Below are 16,869 nucleotides of genomic sequence, written 5' to 3'. Positions count from 1 at the left end.
TGTTTAAAGATTGGAGCAGAAGCTGTGTTCCACTCACCAGCAGTCTCAAAATCCTGTGGCTGGGGTCGTGGGTAGCTGGCAGTACTCCGGTGCTGGTCCAGCCGGAAGAGGCCTGTGGTCCTACTCCGGCCGGTTTTCTGCTTCCCTAACTAATGCAGTCTCAGGTCCCGCGCGCAATTGGATTGGAGCAGAAGCTGTGTTCCACTCACCAGAAGTCTTAAGATCCTGTGGCGGGTGTTGTGGGTATCTGGCGAGTGTCAGCCGACCCTGCGCCCACGCTACCCCGGTGCTTTTCTGACCGGAAGAGGCTTGTGGCCGTATGTAGGCCGGATTTCTCTCTCCCCAACCAGAGCAGTCTCAGTTCCTGCGTGATTGGACTGGAGCAGAAACTGTGTTCCACTCACCAGCAGTCTCAAAATCCTGTGGTGGGGGTCGTGGGTAGCTGGCGGGTGTCAGGCAACCCTGCACTCTAGCTACCCCGGTGATGGACCAGCCGGATGAGGCCTGTGGCCCTACTCAGGCCGGTTTCTGCTTCCCTAATTAATGCAGTCTCAGGTCCCGCGCGCAATTGGATTGGAGCAGAAGCTGTGTTCCACTCACCAGCAGTCTCAAAATCCTGTGGCGGGGGTCGTGGGTAGCTGGCGGGTGTCAGCCGACCCTGCGCTCTAGCTACCCAGGTGCTGGACCGGCCGGATGAGGCCTGTGGCCCTACTCAGGCCGGTTTCTGCTTCCCTAACTAATGCAGTCTCAGATCCCTCGCGCAATTGGTTTGGAGCAGAAGCTGTGTTCCACTCACCAGAAGTCTTAAGATCCTGTGGCGGGTGTTGTGGGTAGCTGGCGAGTGTCAGCCGACCCTGAGCCCTAGCTACCCCGGTGTTTTTCTCGCAGGTGGATTTCTGAGTTTGAGGCCAGCGTGGTCTTCAGAGTGAGTTCCAAGACTGCACAGAGAAACCCTGTCTCGAAAAACAAAACAAAACAAAAGAAAACCCCCAAAGGTAGCTAAGGGATGATGGCCTTCCTTGTTTGTGAGTGACACCGCCACATGAGCTGAGTTCCAGATTGACAAAAGGAGAAAGCCCACAACCACAGGCATTCTTTCCCTCCCCGCTGTCTTTCTGTAGTGTTGTGAGCAGTTCGTCTCTGCCAGGCCTCCCCAACATAATGGACTGAAACATCCGTTCAACCTCGTGTGTGGTCTTTTTTAATACAGCAAGGCAAAAGTAAGTAATAAGGGTATTATGTGTATAGAGCTCCAATAGGAAATATTTGAAAAGGAGTAGAGATTTTTTTCAAAGGTTTGGGGAAGGAGAAAAATAGTAACACATGCGTCCAAGTGTTCCTTTGTTCAACTTTATTTTTCTTTCAAGACAGACTAATAAGTAGAGTCATAGTTGGTGAAAATTCTAGAAAACAACAAGAGATCAGGAAGAGATGGCGCATTGAGACATGGATGGGGAGAAGAGCAGAATGGGGTCATGGGCATTAGTTAGCTCTCTTCTTTCTCTGTCATCCAGGCAGCTCCCGTCACATGTTAATAGGGAGCCTGGCTTTGTACTAGAATGGAAAGGAAGGGAGTAGTTATGCGTGAGTCCAAAGTTAAGCGTGTGCTATGGAAGGATTGTTTGATTCAGCCATAGGCATGTGAAGGAGAGGTGCTGCCTGCCACCCCACCCCATGCCCAAGTTCCTTTACAGCTACTCAGGTGGAGCAGTAAGGGCTTAGAACAAGGGTGTCATGGTGTTCCTCCCTCCCCGGAGCTAACTCTGCCTCCTGCTCTGGTAAAGGGAAACGTTTAGATGACATTCCTTTTAGAACAAGTTTCATCCGCTCTGAAGTCACACCCGTGGTTTCAAACTTCTTCTCTTCTGGTCCAGCTTCCATCTTCTGTTTACATATTTACTTATTTTTTTAAAATAAAGATTATTTATTTTATATATGTGAGTACACTGTCACTTTCTTCAGTGACACCAGAAGAGGACATCAGATCCCATTACAGATGGTTGTGAGCCACCATGTGGTTGCTGGGAATTGAACTCAGGACCTCTGGAAGAGCAATCAGTGTTCTTAATTGCTGAGCCATCTCTCCAGGCCTACCTATTTCTTTTTGAGGCAAGGTTTCACTGTGTATCCCTGGCTGGCTATCCTAGAGCTTGCTATGCAGACCAAGCTGGCCTCAAACACAGACCCATTGCCTGCCTCTGCCTCCTTAGTGCTGGTGTAAGAGGCATGTACCATGATGCCCGACCAACATCTTTTTACTTTTTAAAGAAATGTTCATCCATCCTTCCAGACTCAGGTCACATTCTAAGATCTATCCAACTGTGGGAGGCTAAAATGAGTTTGTAGTACATTACTACATATACAAATCAAAACCATTTTGTGTTGGGTCAGCATTTATTCCATAAGCATTTACCTTGCTTTCTTAACTGGCTTTTAGAACCTTTGAGCTTGTGCATAGCCTATGTGTACTTTACAAAGATAAAAACATTCCCATTGAATGACTTGGCTAGCAGAAAGGGTTACAACTGGAAAAAAAACTTATTATTTGGGTACATTTCCCATATCTTCAGTCAACATAGAGACCCCGAGCCTTCTAGAATAAAGCTGGTATTGGATTTTTCTATTTAAATCATTAATTATATATTGATTTTTTAATCTCTTTCAAATTAAATGGTTTTGATTTGCTATGTAGTAATATACAGTTCTCAGAATATTACATTTCAGAATAAAGACCTTATAAAACATTTTGTTATTAATAAGTTAGAATATTGAAAATATTACCCCCACCCTTGTTTTAGTCTCAAGTAGCCCAGACTGGTCTGGAACTTGAATTGCTGATCCTCTTGCTTCATCCTGAGGGGGATATTCCATTTTTGGGGTAACATAATTCAAAATAGATGTGTGTATAGCTCATGTTCAAAAACAGAAGTGACGTAGCTTCTTGAAAAAAAATTTTTTGTGCTTAATTTTGTCATTCAAATAGTTTTCTCTCAAGACCCAAAAAAGCCAAGGCATTGCCAGCTGTAAGTTTATCCTGAAAAGAAAGAGGGGGGGGGGGCAGGGAGACTTTATTTAAAAGCACGATTGGCTTGATAAAGCACTTATTAGATATCATCATTTTTTTTTACATTTAGTGTGTATTTATGAATATGCAGTGTGCACATACACTTGTGAGGACAGAGGATTTATACATCTAGCTATACTGCACTTATTTTAAGATATTATAGCGTTTGTTTTTAATAGTCTAGCTATTTCAGAAAGTGGAGTCATAGTTTTAGGAAAATCAAGTGTGTGTTCAGCTCAGGATGGGCTGGCTGGAGCCAAGGCACGTACCTTTGTTTCTTCATCAAACTCTGCCATGGACTCTATCAGCTTCCCAGGCTCTTGCTCACCCAGAGGAAAGGGGTAGTCAGTTCCCAGCATAACTTTATCCTAAAGGGAGAAAATAAATACCATTTTATTTGTGAATGTGAAAACATTAAAGAGCATTCCATACACTTAATTTACCTACCATATACACTAGTCTTGTAAAACAACATTCCCCCCCCCCCCCCCTATTTTACTAGAAACAGAGCTGGTCTACAATTGTAAAGATTTCAAGGGTCAGTTTCCCTTTTGCTATCTTCTTGTTCCAGCAGGTGTCACTATTAGGTCTTCTAAAAATTGGAAATCTAGGGCTAGTCTGGCATCTGAGTGTGCTTGAGTGAGGAGGCCTTTGCTGCACTCCCATCTGCTGTCCACCTTGGTTTTCGAGACAGGGTCTCTCACTAGTTTGGAATTCATTAGATATCCGCACTTGACATCCTCAGGACCACCCATCTCTGCCTCCCAGTGCTTGGATTCCAAGGGTGAACCATCTTCCCTGGCTCTTTTAAATATGAATTCAGGGAATCAAGTGTGAAATACAAACACTGAAATAAAAAAATAGGTATTTATTCAATAAAACATGGCTATATTCAGAGGAAATGAAACATTCTACCTTTCTTATAGTGACATATCACAAGCGACCTGGAGAAAATGGAGTTGGAAAGGAATGTTTTGGGTTAGATGGTAGTGTAAGTCCTCACAGTTTTGGAAACAATCCCTTTGTTAGTTTCCCTTGAGTTTTCCCAATGAACTGTGGTGGTGTCCTTTCTGCTAGAACTCTCAAAATGAGCCACAGTCTTCCAGTCACAGCAAGCTTTTCATTGTTCACTGATTTTAATGGGTTGATCCCACCTGTTGCAGTGTTCTATTCATCTCGAACTCTGTGTGTGTGTCTGTGTGTGTGTGTGTGTGTGTGAGAGAGAGAGAGAGAGAGAGAGAGAGAGAGAGAGAGAGAGAGAGAGAGAGAGAGACTGACTGATTGCTAATGGAAGTTCTGATGTATGCCAGCTGGAGGTGCATGCCTGCAATCCCTGCCTTAAGAGGTGAGGAGATCAAGAGTAAAGCATTCTGGGTCATATAGAAAACTCCAGCTAACCTGGGCTACAAGGTGAGACCCTGTCTCCAAAAGCAACAATGAACACACCAACTAGACAGCCCCAAGAGATCTGGTATGCTATTACACTGTGTGATGACTATACATAATAATAATAATAATAATAATAATAATAATAATAATAATGTGTTATATATTTTAAAAAGCCAGAGAAATGACTTGTGATGTTTCACAATAGAGATATGCTTGAATAGAGTGTTTAACCTGATAGAAACATTATACCATTTATACACATATATAAAAAACACGAAATCATATATATACACATATATATGTATATATAAAACATATATTTACCAAACACACACACGCACACACACACACACACATACGATCTGTAAATACTTCAGTTGATAGTCAAAGTATGACCTGGGCATGGGTGGCATGTCTTTAATTCTAGCATTAGGGAGGCAGAGGCAGATGGATCATTTGAGGTCAGTCTGGTCTACACAGTGAGACCTTGTTTCATGTATATGTATGTATATCTGATGGTTTGGGAGATAGTTCAGGAAATGCTTGTTGTCCAATCATGGGGAACTGAGTTCAAATTCCCAGTATAATTCCAGTGCTGTGAGGAACAAAGATAGGAATGTTGGGGCTTGCTAGCTGCCAGCCTAGCTCCAGATTAAGTGAGAGGTCATTTTAAGAGAATAAGGCGGAGAATGATAGAACAGAACACATGATGCATAACACAAACACACACACACCCCACAGTTTGAAGGCCATCTATTTTTAGACTTCTGTATTCATTTATATATGAAGCCAAGCAAATTCACCTGCTGTAGAAGCCCTAAAGACATAAAGTTGTCTCCTCACATCTGTGCCAACAGCTGATCTTGTTCTAACTCTCTGCTTGGTATTCACCAGGGGTTCATCTCTTCTTCTTGCTAAAGCTGTTTACATTTCCAAAATACAACATGATTTTAGAGTCCCACGTTTATAGTACACTCGTCAGCTACATTAGCATGAAGATGAAATCCAGGCATTAATCTTCTAATTAGGAATCCTTCCCTTCCCAGCATGATGGCATTCTCAGATATAAATATGCTTTAAGAAGCAGTCTCTCCTGTTTTAATATGGAGAAAGCAAGCAAATCGGAAATGAAAACCAGTCTTCTAGTCTTCTGTAATTCATCACTCCTGATTTAAGACATTTCCTTGGTTTCCTTATCAACTGAAGTATTTACAGATCGTGTGTGTGTGTGTGTGTGTGTGTATGTGTGTTTTCAGAGGACAATATTAGGTGTCTGTCCTTGCCTTCTATCTTGTTTCAGTCAGGTTTTTGTTTCCTGCTGTGCATACAAGGCTAACTGGCCCTTGAACTTCTAAAAGCATGGAGATTAAAGATGCTCATGCTACGTGTCTACAGGGGACTTAAACTCAGATACTCAGTCAATGCATCACCAAGGCTTTACCTACGGAACCAACACATCTTTCCAGTCCCTTGAAATTATTTTAATGCTATCTCAGAACATCAAACTTATGGTTTAGAAATTTTAGACTATTATATAGATTTGTTTTCAACTTCTTTCTATAGAAGTTATATGTCTCCTTGCAATTATCTGGTTTTTAAGCTTTTCTTACCTATTATCTCTCTGCATACCTTTATTGGTAACTGTCTTAGTCATTGATCTATTGCTATGAAGAGACACCATGACCAACACTTATAAAATAAATCATTTAATCGGGAGCTTGGTTACATTTTTCAGAGGCTTAGTCCATTATCATTATAGTGGAAATCAGACAGGCATGGCACTGGTGCTATAGCTGAGAGACACACCCTGATCCACAAGCGGTGTGTGTGTGTGGGGGGGGCTTTTTGTGGCTTTTGAAACCTCAAAGCCTACCACCAGTGACCCACTTCCTCCAACAAAGCCAAACCTCCAATCCTAATCCTTTCAAATAGTTGCACTCCTAGTAACTAAACATTCAAATATCTGAGTCAATGGGGCCATTCTTATTCAAACTCCATAGTAACTTTTGATCGTCTCCAGCTTGCTAGTGATTTTTATAAATTTATTGATCTTGAAACTGGTCTAGACCCAAGCTACCATCTTTACTTCTTTAGAGTTTTTTCTTTTTAAAAATTCATTGTCCTTAGATTCTTTCATTTTAAAATAAATCCAGTTAATAATTATTTAGCTATTTTTTCCCCTATGAGCTGACTCTGCCAAGAATAATTCTTTAAACTGGACTTTTGAGAAATTTTTTGAGATGACTGGAATATAACTTTGACACACATGCTCATAATCAACTTGAAACCTGCATAAGCAAATGTGTAAGTGAGTTGAAGGAGCAATTTCTTTAATGGGAATGTGGCTGGAGAGATGGCTAAGTGGGGATGAGCATGTGTTGCTTATATGACCTGAGTTCAAATCCCAGCACCTATCTCAGGCTGCTCACCATGGCCTGTAACTCAGCTCCTGCGGATCTGACTCCTTCTTTCTAGCCTCTATGCACACTGCACTCACGTGCACATAATCAGCATAGAGGAGAAAAAGGTTTTAGACATTTAGACATATATCTTTCCAAAGATATATGTCTAAATATGCTAATGTGACATTTCATATCTACTGTATTTTAGAAAGTCCCCCATGTAAAGATTTTGTGAGAACCAGCTGTGGTGGCAGGGACCTCTAAACTGAGGCACTTGAAAGTGAGTATGAGACAGAAAGTATAAGGTAGAGGGTGCTGAACTGTTAAGAGTCAGAAACCAAGCTGACCACAAGCAAACAAGCAAGTGAGCATGCATGCGTTCATTTCTGTCTGCTCTTGACTGTGGTTGTGATGTCACCAGCTGGGTCAAGCTCCTGCCTTGATGTCCCCACAGTAGTGGACTGCAACCTGGAATTCTAAGCTGAAAGAAACCCCTTTTTCTCCTCTATGCTACCTTTTGTCAGGGTATTTTACCACAGTGACAGAGGTGAAGCTAGAACATCTCTGAACTAGCAAGTCCTAAAACCAGGACTTCCTCTCTCATTGTCGATTTCTTCCAAAAGTGCTAGTTAGAGCCTCTCAGGAGGCTTGCAGGCATCTAAACAGGGTTCCCCTACTTTGTACACTGCAGGGAACTGGACTACATTGTTTGTCCAAGTTATTTGGAGATGTAAAATAAATGTAAGTGTCAAATTTGGCGAGAATCAGGCAGGAAACCCTTTTTGTATTTAGTCATGTTAGAACTATTTCTATTCACATGCCATATTCTACTGCCTGAAATAGCCCTGCAAATAGTAAAACCTTTCTTTGATGATAAAGAACCTATTCATTATCTGAGTTTGGATTTCCAGAATCTTTGTAAAGCCAGACTTGGAAGCTCATATCTATGATCCTAGCACATGTATAGCAAGAGATGGGAAGTGGAGACAGGAGAATTATGGGAAGATGGTGGGTTAGCTGGCCAGGTATATGCAGCAGTAATAACACTGTCTATAAATAGGCGAATGGTAAGGACTGACACTAGAGATGATCTTCTGATCTCTAAGCACCTACACACACACACACACACATGCACACCCGCACACGCACGGATGAAGACCGTAGGATTAATGGAGGATTAAGTAAGTATTCTTACTGATATTCTTACTAGAATCAGAGAAGTAAGAAAATGTATTGTTGGGAAATTTTCAAAATCTTTTTGTTGTTATTGTTGTTGTTTTAGTTTTCATTTTTGTATTTTTATGGCTTTTCTTTTTGAGCAAGAGAGAAAATTTAAAGTTGGTTGGGTAGGGAGGATCCAGAAGATGCTGGGGAAAGAAGAAATGATCAAAATGTATTGTATGAAAACATTTTTAAAATAAAATAAAAAGGGAAAAGTATTATACCCATCCAAAAAACCAAAACCAAAACCAAAACCAGGCTGTTTAAAACTACTCAAGGCCAGAAAATAATAATAATCCATAAGAAACTATAAGTAAAAAATCTAAAGCACAACTATGATGGAGTTGAGGAATGCTTCTAGAAAATAAAAAGTAAAATAATTGGGCATCGGAGGGTTTCAGTATTCCCTTTGGATAGATACCAAGGACCAAGAGTATGGATTTCAGACAGTTTACTACCTCATACTTTCCTTTCCCCTCAAAAGTATCTACCTTGTCAAGTAGCAGGCTGCCGGTCTCACCGTCTGCTCTCCACAAACCACCCAGCTTACCTTTCCTATGACATCTGTCAATAGCTTGAGAGACAGAGGATCGTGAACCAGGGAGTCTGTGTAGAAGGAGCCAAGGTATTTTCTGGGGTCAGACGGATTGTCCTGGGCACAGAGATCTGGGCGCATTTTGAATCCATGGGCAATTCTTCCTATGGTGAAGGGGAAAGCACCACCTGCAAGGGGGCAGAGGCAGAGGATTGCAAGTTCAAAGACTGCTTGGGCTACAGATGGGTTTAAGGCCAGCCTGGGAAACTTTCGAGAGACCTTGTTTCCTAATAAACTCAAGAAGCTAGAGCAGCAGCTCCAGGTAAGAGCAACTAAGAGCCCTGCTGCTCTAACAGAACTGAGTACTGTTACCAGCACCCATGAAGGCTGGCTCACAACTACCTGTCATGAGCTCCAGTAGATATCACTCCCTCCTTACGTTTCAGAAGGCACCTACACACACATAGCATACAGAGACACATAAATAACAACAACAACAAACAAACATATATATATGTATATATATATATATATACACACACATATATGTATACATATATATGTATACACACACACATACACATTTGTTTTAAGACAGGTCTTTCTGTGTAGCCCTAACTGTTTTGGAACTAGCTATGTAATTCAGGCTGGCCTCCAACTCACAGAGATCTGCCTGCTTCTGGGATTAAAGGCGTGCACCACCACCACCCGGCAACAATAGTAAAGATTGAAAAGGGCTTGGATGTAGCTCTGCAAAGAGCACATGTATGAGGCTCTAGATTCAATGCCCAGTAGCACTGAAGCCAACCAACCAACAAGCAAGTAAATAAATTGATAGGGAGATAGTTCACTTGGTAGAGTGAGCCGCCATGCAGTGAAACACAAGGATCTGACTTTGTATGCCAAATGTATATAAAAAGTCATCAGGCACACACATGTAATCCCAGCTCTGGGGAGGTGGAGACAAAAGGAATCTTAGGCTTGCTGGCCAATCAATCGATCTAGCCAAATTGGTAAGCTCTAGGTTTAGTGAGACTGGTCCCCTCCCTGCAGAGCCGCCCTCCCCCGCCCCCCTTCCTTCCCCTGGGTCCCATGACCGGTTTCTCTTTATAGCCTTGGCTGTCCTACTCTGGCCTCAAACTCAGAAACCTGCTTGCCTCTGCCTTCTGAGGTAGCCACGACAGCTTTGTACTCTCTAAAATGCTCTGGTTATTCTCTCTCTACTACCCTAGAGATAGCCACATGGCGTTTTCTTTCCACACAGCATGGATCAGTCCAGTTCTGTGGTTTCAATGCAGCCTCACTCACAGAGAAATAACCGGGTGAGCTAGGATCAAGGGCATGTGTCACCATCACCTAGCTGAAAGACCTTGTTTAAAAAAACAAAAACAAAAACAAAAAAGGCAGATGGTACTGGGGAACAATACCCAACATTGTCCTTGGCCTACACACACACACACACACACACACACACACACACACACACACACACACACATATACAAATAAGCATGTTAACCATGCACACAAAAGAAAAGACCAGAACCATCTCTCTTCTTCAAATACTGTCCTCTATCCTCTCCTCACCCATGCATTCACAGGGAAGAGTCACATGAGAACACAGGGAGAAGGTGGCCATCCACGTGCTAGGAGGGAGCCCTCACCAGAAACCAACTCCATCAGTACTATGCTCTTAGGTTGCCAGGCTCAGCCGTGAGAAGATGTAGCCTTAAGTCACTGAGGCATTTCCTTAGGCCGGTATGAACTGATACAAATAGGGTCTCACCTCCGTGTGCGAAGCACACTTTGAGTTTGGGAAACTTCTCAAACACCCCGCCCATGATCATGGAGCAAATGGCCGTGGTGGTCTCCGATGGCATTCCTAAAAGAGGAGACAGTTACATGACTTAGGACTTAGTGTTGTGAGAAAGAAAGGTTTAGTGACATGTTTCAGTCACAGGAGTACCTGCAGAATGGCAGTTGAGTTGGGGAATTTTCAGTGATGTATAACATGGGGCCCCTCTGCTCCAGAAATGATTCAAATGTATATAGGGCATTGCTTGGTCCCTCATCTGAAGGTCCCTATTTATTATTCAGGGAGAGAAGTCTAAGAGATCGAACTGACAAAGAGCCTGGCTTTGGTCCTGATGAGGCATGCAAGCACTGGAGGTAGCTTAGCTTGGAACACCTATTTGGTTGGGGTCATACACACCTGCCCTTGTAATAATGCACTTAATAGTCCAAGCCTTTGCTTGCACATGCTATGCACACACACACACACACACACACACACACACACTTCTTCAAACAGTGAACCTAGCAACCTCAGAACTCCTAGGCCCCCTACCTGCATCAGATTACGTCAACTGACATCTTTGAATGATGTTGTAAGCTTCCCCAGCTCTGGTTACAATCAAATTTAGACTATTTATATTCAAGTGTATTCCCCCCCCCCCCCCCGCCCAGACAGGGTTTCTCTGTATAGCCCTGGCTGTCCTGGAACTCACTCTGTAGACCGGGCTGGCCTTGAACTCAGAAATCCACCTGCCTCTGCCTCCCAAGTGCTGGGACTAAAGGCGTGCGCCACCACGCCTGGCTTTCAAGTGTATTCTTAACATATCCAGCTAGGAAGAACAGAAGGACCTATCTGGCCTGAACTGGTTTGAAGTACATATACAAAACGCTGGCATTTAGTAACCTATTAGGGAGAATCCTCTATTTATCATCTTAAGATGGGCAGGTACATAATTAAAATAAAATGCATTATGGGAAGGGACATTAGCAGTGTTAGGTCCCAAACCCCAAAAGGCAGTGCCACTTGTCTCAAGATGAGTCTAGGCTCAGTTCAGGCTGACGAAGAAAGATCTTGGGTAGACAGATAAAAGCCCCCATTGCTCAGAGTCTATATTTCTCTCTGGCCCAAAGAGCCAATTCCCTTATTTCTTTCAACCTCAGGCAAATGAGGCATCTAGTTACTATCAAAACCTACACTGACCTCCAGGCCCCTTCAGTCCTTTTTAGCTTGTAGCTATTTCAAAGCCTCTGGGCTCTTCTGGCCCTAAACTCCCAGGCCTTTCCAGTTTACAAGTTCTTCGTCCCCTTAACTTTGCAGCTACCATGCTCCCTTTAAAACTGGCCACTCCCTTATCATCCCCCCCAACCCCCCCAAACACACACACACACTCTTTTTCTCTCTGCTCCTAAGAGATAGCACTGGCAGTTGCCAGTTAGTAGTTCCTTCTCCCTGTCTCCTGAGAGGTAGCCACAGCCGCTTTGGACCCCCCAAAATGCCCCTGATTATTCTCTACTACCCTAGAGGTTGTTACATGCCAGCTTCAAATTTATAATTAACCATTTCTTTCCATGCACTCTGGATCAGTCCAGTTCCATGGTTTCAATGCAGCCTCACTCACAGCAAGAAAATAAACATGAGCTAATACTTACCATCAGGTGGTATCCCTTCACTCCTAATAAAGTTATTTTGCAAATCTATATGAGTTCTTACTTTCAGCTCCTTGGATAAGAGCCCAAGAAGCTGGAAGCATCTGGCCTGGCCCTGACTCTCCAGTGATATTTACTTGCCTTCAGTTTTCTTTTCAGTATTAAGGATCAAACCCAGGTCCTTGTGCTTGCTAGGCAAGCACTCTACCCCGGAGCTAAGTCCCCAGCCTCTCTCCTTTTAGTTTTGGATGTGTGGAGTTAGGCTTCTGGGCAGGATAGATAGCTCTCCATTTTCTGCCTCTTGGCCTTGAGGAAATTGTTTGGTCCCCGCCTGTGTTGTATCACCAGAGGACCTTCCTTCCTGTCTTGCAGGGCTTTTGTGCAGTTTTGTAAATAATGACATCAGTAAAGCTCCTGGTTATGACTTCACGTTGTTGGAGGCGGTCAGCAAACATTAGTCAGCTCTCTAAATTTCCTCATCTGTGAACTTAGGGAGATTGTCCGGTTCAAATTCTGCCAGTTAGACAGAAGTCAACATTCCTCAGGAAACTGTGAAGCTGGGCTCTCCTCTACTGTTGGCAGAAGGGACAAAGGGCTATCTGTGGTAGCCATTAGCATACCAGAGTGCCCCCAGATCTCTCAGAATCACAGGTACCTGTTACACATATCAGAGTCCTTGCAGGCATCCTGGCTCTTCTTCTGCCTCTCACTCTGGTTTTTCTTCAGCCTGGAAGCTCCCCTCCCTAGCTTCTCATTCTCATTCTATTGCAGCTTAGTCTTAGCCTCTCATTTTCCTTCTCTTTGTCTTCATCTTTTGCTCTCCCCTATATTGCCTTCTCCTCTCATGGCTAAGTCCAGTATGCTAGCCATGTTTAGTCTGTTACTTTCTCTGTTCTGGATTCTTCCAGATGCCTCTGGCTCATAGCTACCTGAATTCACATCTACATTGTTCTCTCCCTCACATCTATAATAAAACCCTTCCCTCAACTACACCTTGGAGTGGACATGGTATCAGTTTATACAGTAGTGATGGTTGGTTTCTGGCAATGGGTTATTTTGAGGGTTCTGTGAGAGTATCTGGTGCCTAGGTATAGCTCACTAAATGTTAATGTAATGTTACTGTTAATCCCGCCAGGTTTCTGCTACCTCTTGGGACCTAAGGCTGAAAAATTATTGGGTGGATGTGAATTACTTTAAGTGTTTCCTACTCCTAAAAGCAGCAGTTGGTTCATGTCTCATGCTTTAATCCCCAGGAACTACTTGGGAATCCAGAGCCACGTGACTGACCTAGAGCTCCTGATTGTCAGTGAGGACCTCACTGTAGGCTCTTTCTGCCCCTCACTGCTCTCCAAGCACAGGTTTGCCTAGCTTCCGGGCCTCCTGGGAATTCCAAGAGCATGGTGGATTGTATCCACGGGAGGATGGTTTTTCCAGCAGAGCTTCTGATAGACAGGGTGATAGACAATACCATTTCCTTCTGGTTCTTTGTGAGTCAGCTTTCTACTAAGCAGTTGAATGATAGCTCTTCACCCGTGTGTGTGTGTGTGTGTGTGTGTGTGTGTGTGTGTGTGTGACATTCCTTCTAGACTCTGCCCAGCAGTTACCTGTCATTAGCCAAATAGGCTTGACTTAGTGTAAAAGAGGCTGCCCTCTTCTGGCTCTCTTACTCTCTCTGCCTCCATTCTCTCCAAACCCTTTCTCCCTCTCTCTTCCCTTTCCCCCCTCCACATGTTCCTGGCCAGTCTCTTCTTTCCTCCTCCTCTCTATCTCTGTCTGTCTGTCTGTCTGTCTGTCTGTCTGTCTGTCTCTACTCCCTTCTCAACTCCCCTTCCCAAGCCCTAAATAAACTCTATTCTATACTAAATCCATCATATAGCTGGTCCCTCAGGGGGAAGGGATGTCTCAGCATGGGCCCACTGAGGCACCCCTCCCACCTCACCACTATCCTGGCTCTCTTTTTTATAAAACACAACAGCTCGTGCGTGCATGTGTGTGAGTTTTGTGGTTGTTGTAGCCTTACCAGTGTGTGTTGTTGTTATTTGTTTCTAGCAAATTCATTATAGATAAAACCTCCATCTTGGAGGGGACATGGGATATTTTAAGTGGAATATTTTAGGTGAAACCTGCAGAGAAGCTTATTAAGATGCATGATATTAAAAGAGAAGTGAAACTTTCCATTTTGAAAGGAAGGTCATCCAGACACAAGATACTGTAAAGGAAGGGAAAACAGTTCATCCTACAGGCAACCTGGGTAAACTCAGGAAGTCCCTGAAACTGACCATATACACTAGGCCCCTCCCCTAAATATATATAAACAATAAAGACTACTGAGAAATTCTCTCAGACAAGCTAAGCTGCCTAGAAGAGGTTCAGATTAGCCAAGCTGTCTGGAAGAGGCCTGAAAGACATATACCCAATCAACAGTAGCTGTACTGTAGTAGCAGTACTCTCAATCTAATCATAATTTCTTTCCCCTCACAGAACAGAATTCCATGGATAACAGGAAAAACCCAAGAGTTGGTGCTGTGTTCCCAACCCTAGTCCAGCACAAACCTACGAGCCAAGGCAGCCAGTATTTGGCCATTCGTCCATCCATCTGCATATCCCAGGGATGCACGAACAGAGAACAGTTCAGCCTCTCGGCCGCCTTCAATAGAGCAATGAGAAAGAAGTTATTTGGGGGAGACTGCTTTTCGTCATCTGATTCTATATTGACCTGAATAAATAAGCTTAAATACTTCTGAAGTTCCTTCTTGATCTGTATAAAAGATTCCTTGACCAATTTAGTCCTGCTTGAAGAAATAAAAAAGATTAACCATAGGTTGATGAATTTAGCATATTGTTTGGTGAAAAAAATTGCAGGAAATATCCACCACTCATTATTTGTATGTTTGCATGTGTGTGTGTATGTGCATGTTTGTGTTGTGTGTGTGTCTGTCTGTGTGTGTGTGCATGAATACTCACATGCGTGGAGGCCGTAGGACAGCTCTGCATGTTGTGTGCAAGGGCTGCTTACTTTGGTTTTTGGGACAGGGTCTCTTATTAGCCTGAAGCTCACTGGTTTGTCTAGGTTGTGTGGCTACTGAACATCAGGAGTCCGCCCATCTCTGTTTCCTCAGTTCTGGGTTTATAAGTGCATATCACCATACCCAGACCTTTTTTTAAAAATACGGATTCTAGAGACTGAATTCAAGGTCTTGCACTTCCAAGGTAAGCACTTACCTACCTGAAAAAAATCTCTAAAGCCCCCCCACCTCAAACATTTTATAAAGAGCAAAATGCGGGCTGGTGAGATGGCTCAGTGGGTAAGAGCACCCGACTGCTCTTCCGAAGGTCAGGAGTTCAAATCCCAGCAACCACATGGTGGCTCACAACCATCCGTAACAAGATCTGACTCCCTCTTCTGGAGTGTCTGAAGACAGCTACAGTGTACTTACATATAATAAATAAATAAACCTTTAAAAAAAAAAAGAGCAAAATGCTTAAAATCTAATCCCATACTTCAAATGCAAGGAAACATTTCCCACTGATGCCTGCACAGTTTACCCTTTCTTGGGGACTGGGATGCTATCTTTAGAGTCAGGGCAGAGTGGCTCCCTCCTCCTCTCTTAGAAACCTAGAGCTATAGAAAGTGAGGAAATGAGAGCCAAGCATGAGATGTACACTTGCCAATGCAAGTTCAAAGCCAGCTGAGCTACATGGGGAATTTCAGGTCAGTCAGGAGTACACAGAAAGACATCATCTCTAAAACAAATGAATAAATGAATGAATCTATGCAGAAAAAATGATGAGTTAGGGATTAGTTCCTTTCAGCTGGAATGGGGTAGGCTTGCCTGATCTGAGTCATGAAGACCTTGGTGACCACACTGATGGGGGGTTCTGGGTGTGTGGGTACTCTCACTGTCCCTGGAGCCCAGTGACTCTCTGGACAGTCTCCCGGGAATGAAAGGAAAGCACTGAAGAGAGCACTCTCAGTGCCTGAGCTGGATAAGTACTGAGATGAATACTATGGGTTAGCCTGTCTGACTCTTGTGGGAAACGGAAAGACCATGAGGATGGGGTGAACTTTAGTCAGCAAAATGTCTGCATAAGCCCCCTCAATAGTTTGACTGGTGAAGTTTTGTTTTTGTTTGTTTGTTTGTTTTTTAATCAACTCAACACAAACTAGAATTATATGGGAAGAGAAAACCTCAAGTGAGAAACTGTGCCCATCAGCTTGCCTGTAGGTAAATCTGTGGGAGCCTTTTCTTGATTAGTGATTGATGTGGAAGGGCCAAGCCCACTGTTCCCTCCAGTTGCTTTGATCATGGTGTTTTAGCACAGCAACAGAAGGAAAACTAGTACAATAGTCAGTGCTAGTTTAATGTCAGCGCTCACCAAAGTTCCAAACAAGCTTTCATCAGGACGGTCTCATTTTAAGTATATTGGGATACAAATGACTCGTCCTACCTTTGTATGTAAATATCTGTGTTCACCCAGCTGATGGAGTGTGACTTGTATATGTAAGCGTTTTTTAAATGGCACAGTTATGGATAGCTGGGTTCCTGGATGTGACAGGCAAAGGGTAAACTGGAGATCTCCAACTCAGTGGGCTGAGGAGCACAGAGCTTTCTGAAGTTACAGAAGCTAACTGCTTTCCGATCATGAATAGAAGTGGGAAAAAAATACTGACTTCTTGGAATGGCGTAGGCTTCACCAAGGCATCTGATCATGGTACCTTGTGAGATCTGACCCCTCATTAGGAAAAGACTTGATGGAATTCAAATTAATGTGAAAAACAATTTCCTTCTTGGTGTGGGGCATGGTAGAGAACACAAA

The 16,869-nt window shown here is 43.3% G+C and overlaps 1 protein-coding gene and 1 long non-coding RNA gene across 4 annotated transcripts in view; one reads left to right on the top strand and one right to left on the bottom strand.

The window, feature by feature from the left end:
* Positions 1-16,869, bottom strand: part of Acmsd (aminocarboxymuconate semialdehyde decarboxylase) — a 58,335-nt gene that overhangs the window by 9,655 nt on the left and 31,811 nt on the right. The window contains exons 6-10 of one of the 2 annotated variants that reach the window (XM_021179815.3): positions 14,605-14,698; positions 10,397-10,492; positions 8,627-8,799; positions 3,334-3,432; positions 1,329-3,034 (exon numbers count right to left, since the gene is read on the bottom strand). In XM_021179815.3, the coding sequence (XP_021035474.1) occupies positions 2,972-3,034; positions 3,334-3,432; positions 8,627-8,799; positions 10,397-10,492; positions 14,605-14,698 (525 nt within the window). In that variant the 3' untranslated portion in view covers positions 1,329-2,971. Of the gene's footprint in view, positions 1-1,328; positions 3,035-3,333; positions 3,433-8,626; positions 8,800-10,396; positions 10,493-14,604; positions 14,699-16,869 lie in introns of those variants that run through there. The other variant, XM_085840729.1, reaches the window with a different exon arrangement.
* LOC110307884 (uncharacterized) lies at positions 931-14,871 on the top strand. 2 transcript variants are annotated; one of them, XR_002379483.3, is made up of 4 exons: positions 931-995; positions 1,122-1,220; positions 13,305-13,409; positions 14,533-14,871. It is a non-coding gene; the product is annotated as an uncharacterized LOC110307884 (long non-coding RNA). The 2 variants fall into 2 exon arrangements; XR_002379486.2 differs by lacking the exons at positions 931-995; positions 1,122-1,220 and adding an exon at positions 12,565-12,702.

Source organism: Mus caroli, unplaced genomic scaffold (genome assembly GCF_978045245.1).
Source record: "Mus caroli unplaced genomic scaffold, Mus_caroli_1 scaffold_1, whole genome shotgun sequence".
NCBI lineage: Eukaryota > Metazoa > Chordata > Mammalia > Rodentia > Muridae > Mus > Mus caroli.
This window is presented reverse-complemented; position numbering and strand designations above follow the sequence as displayed.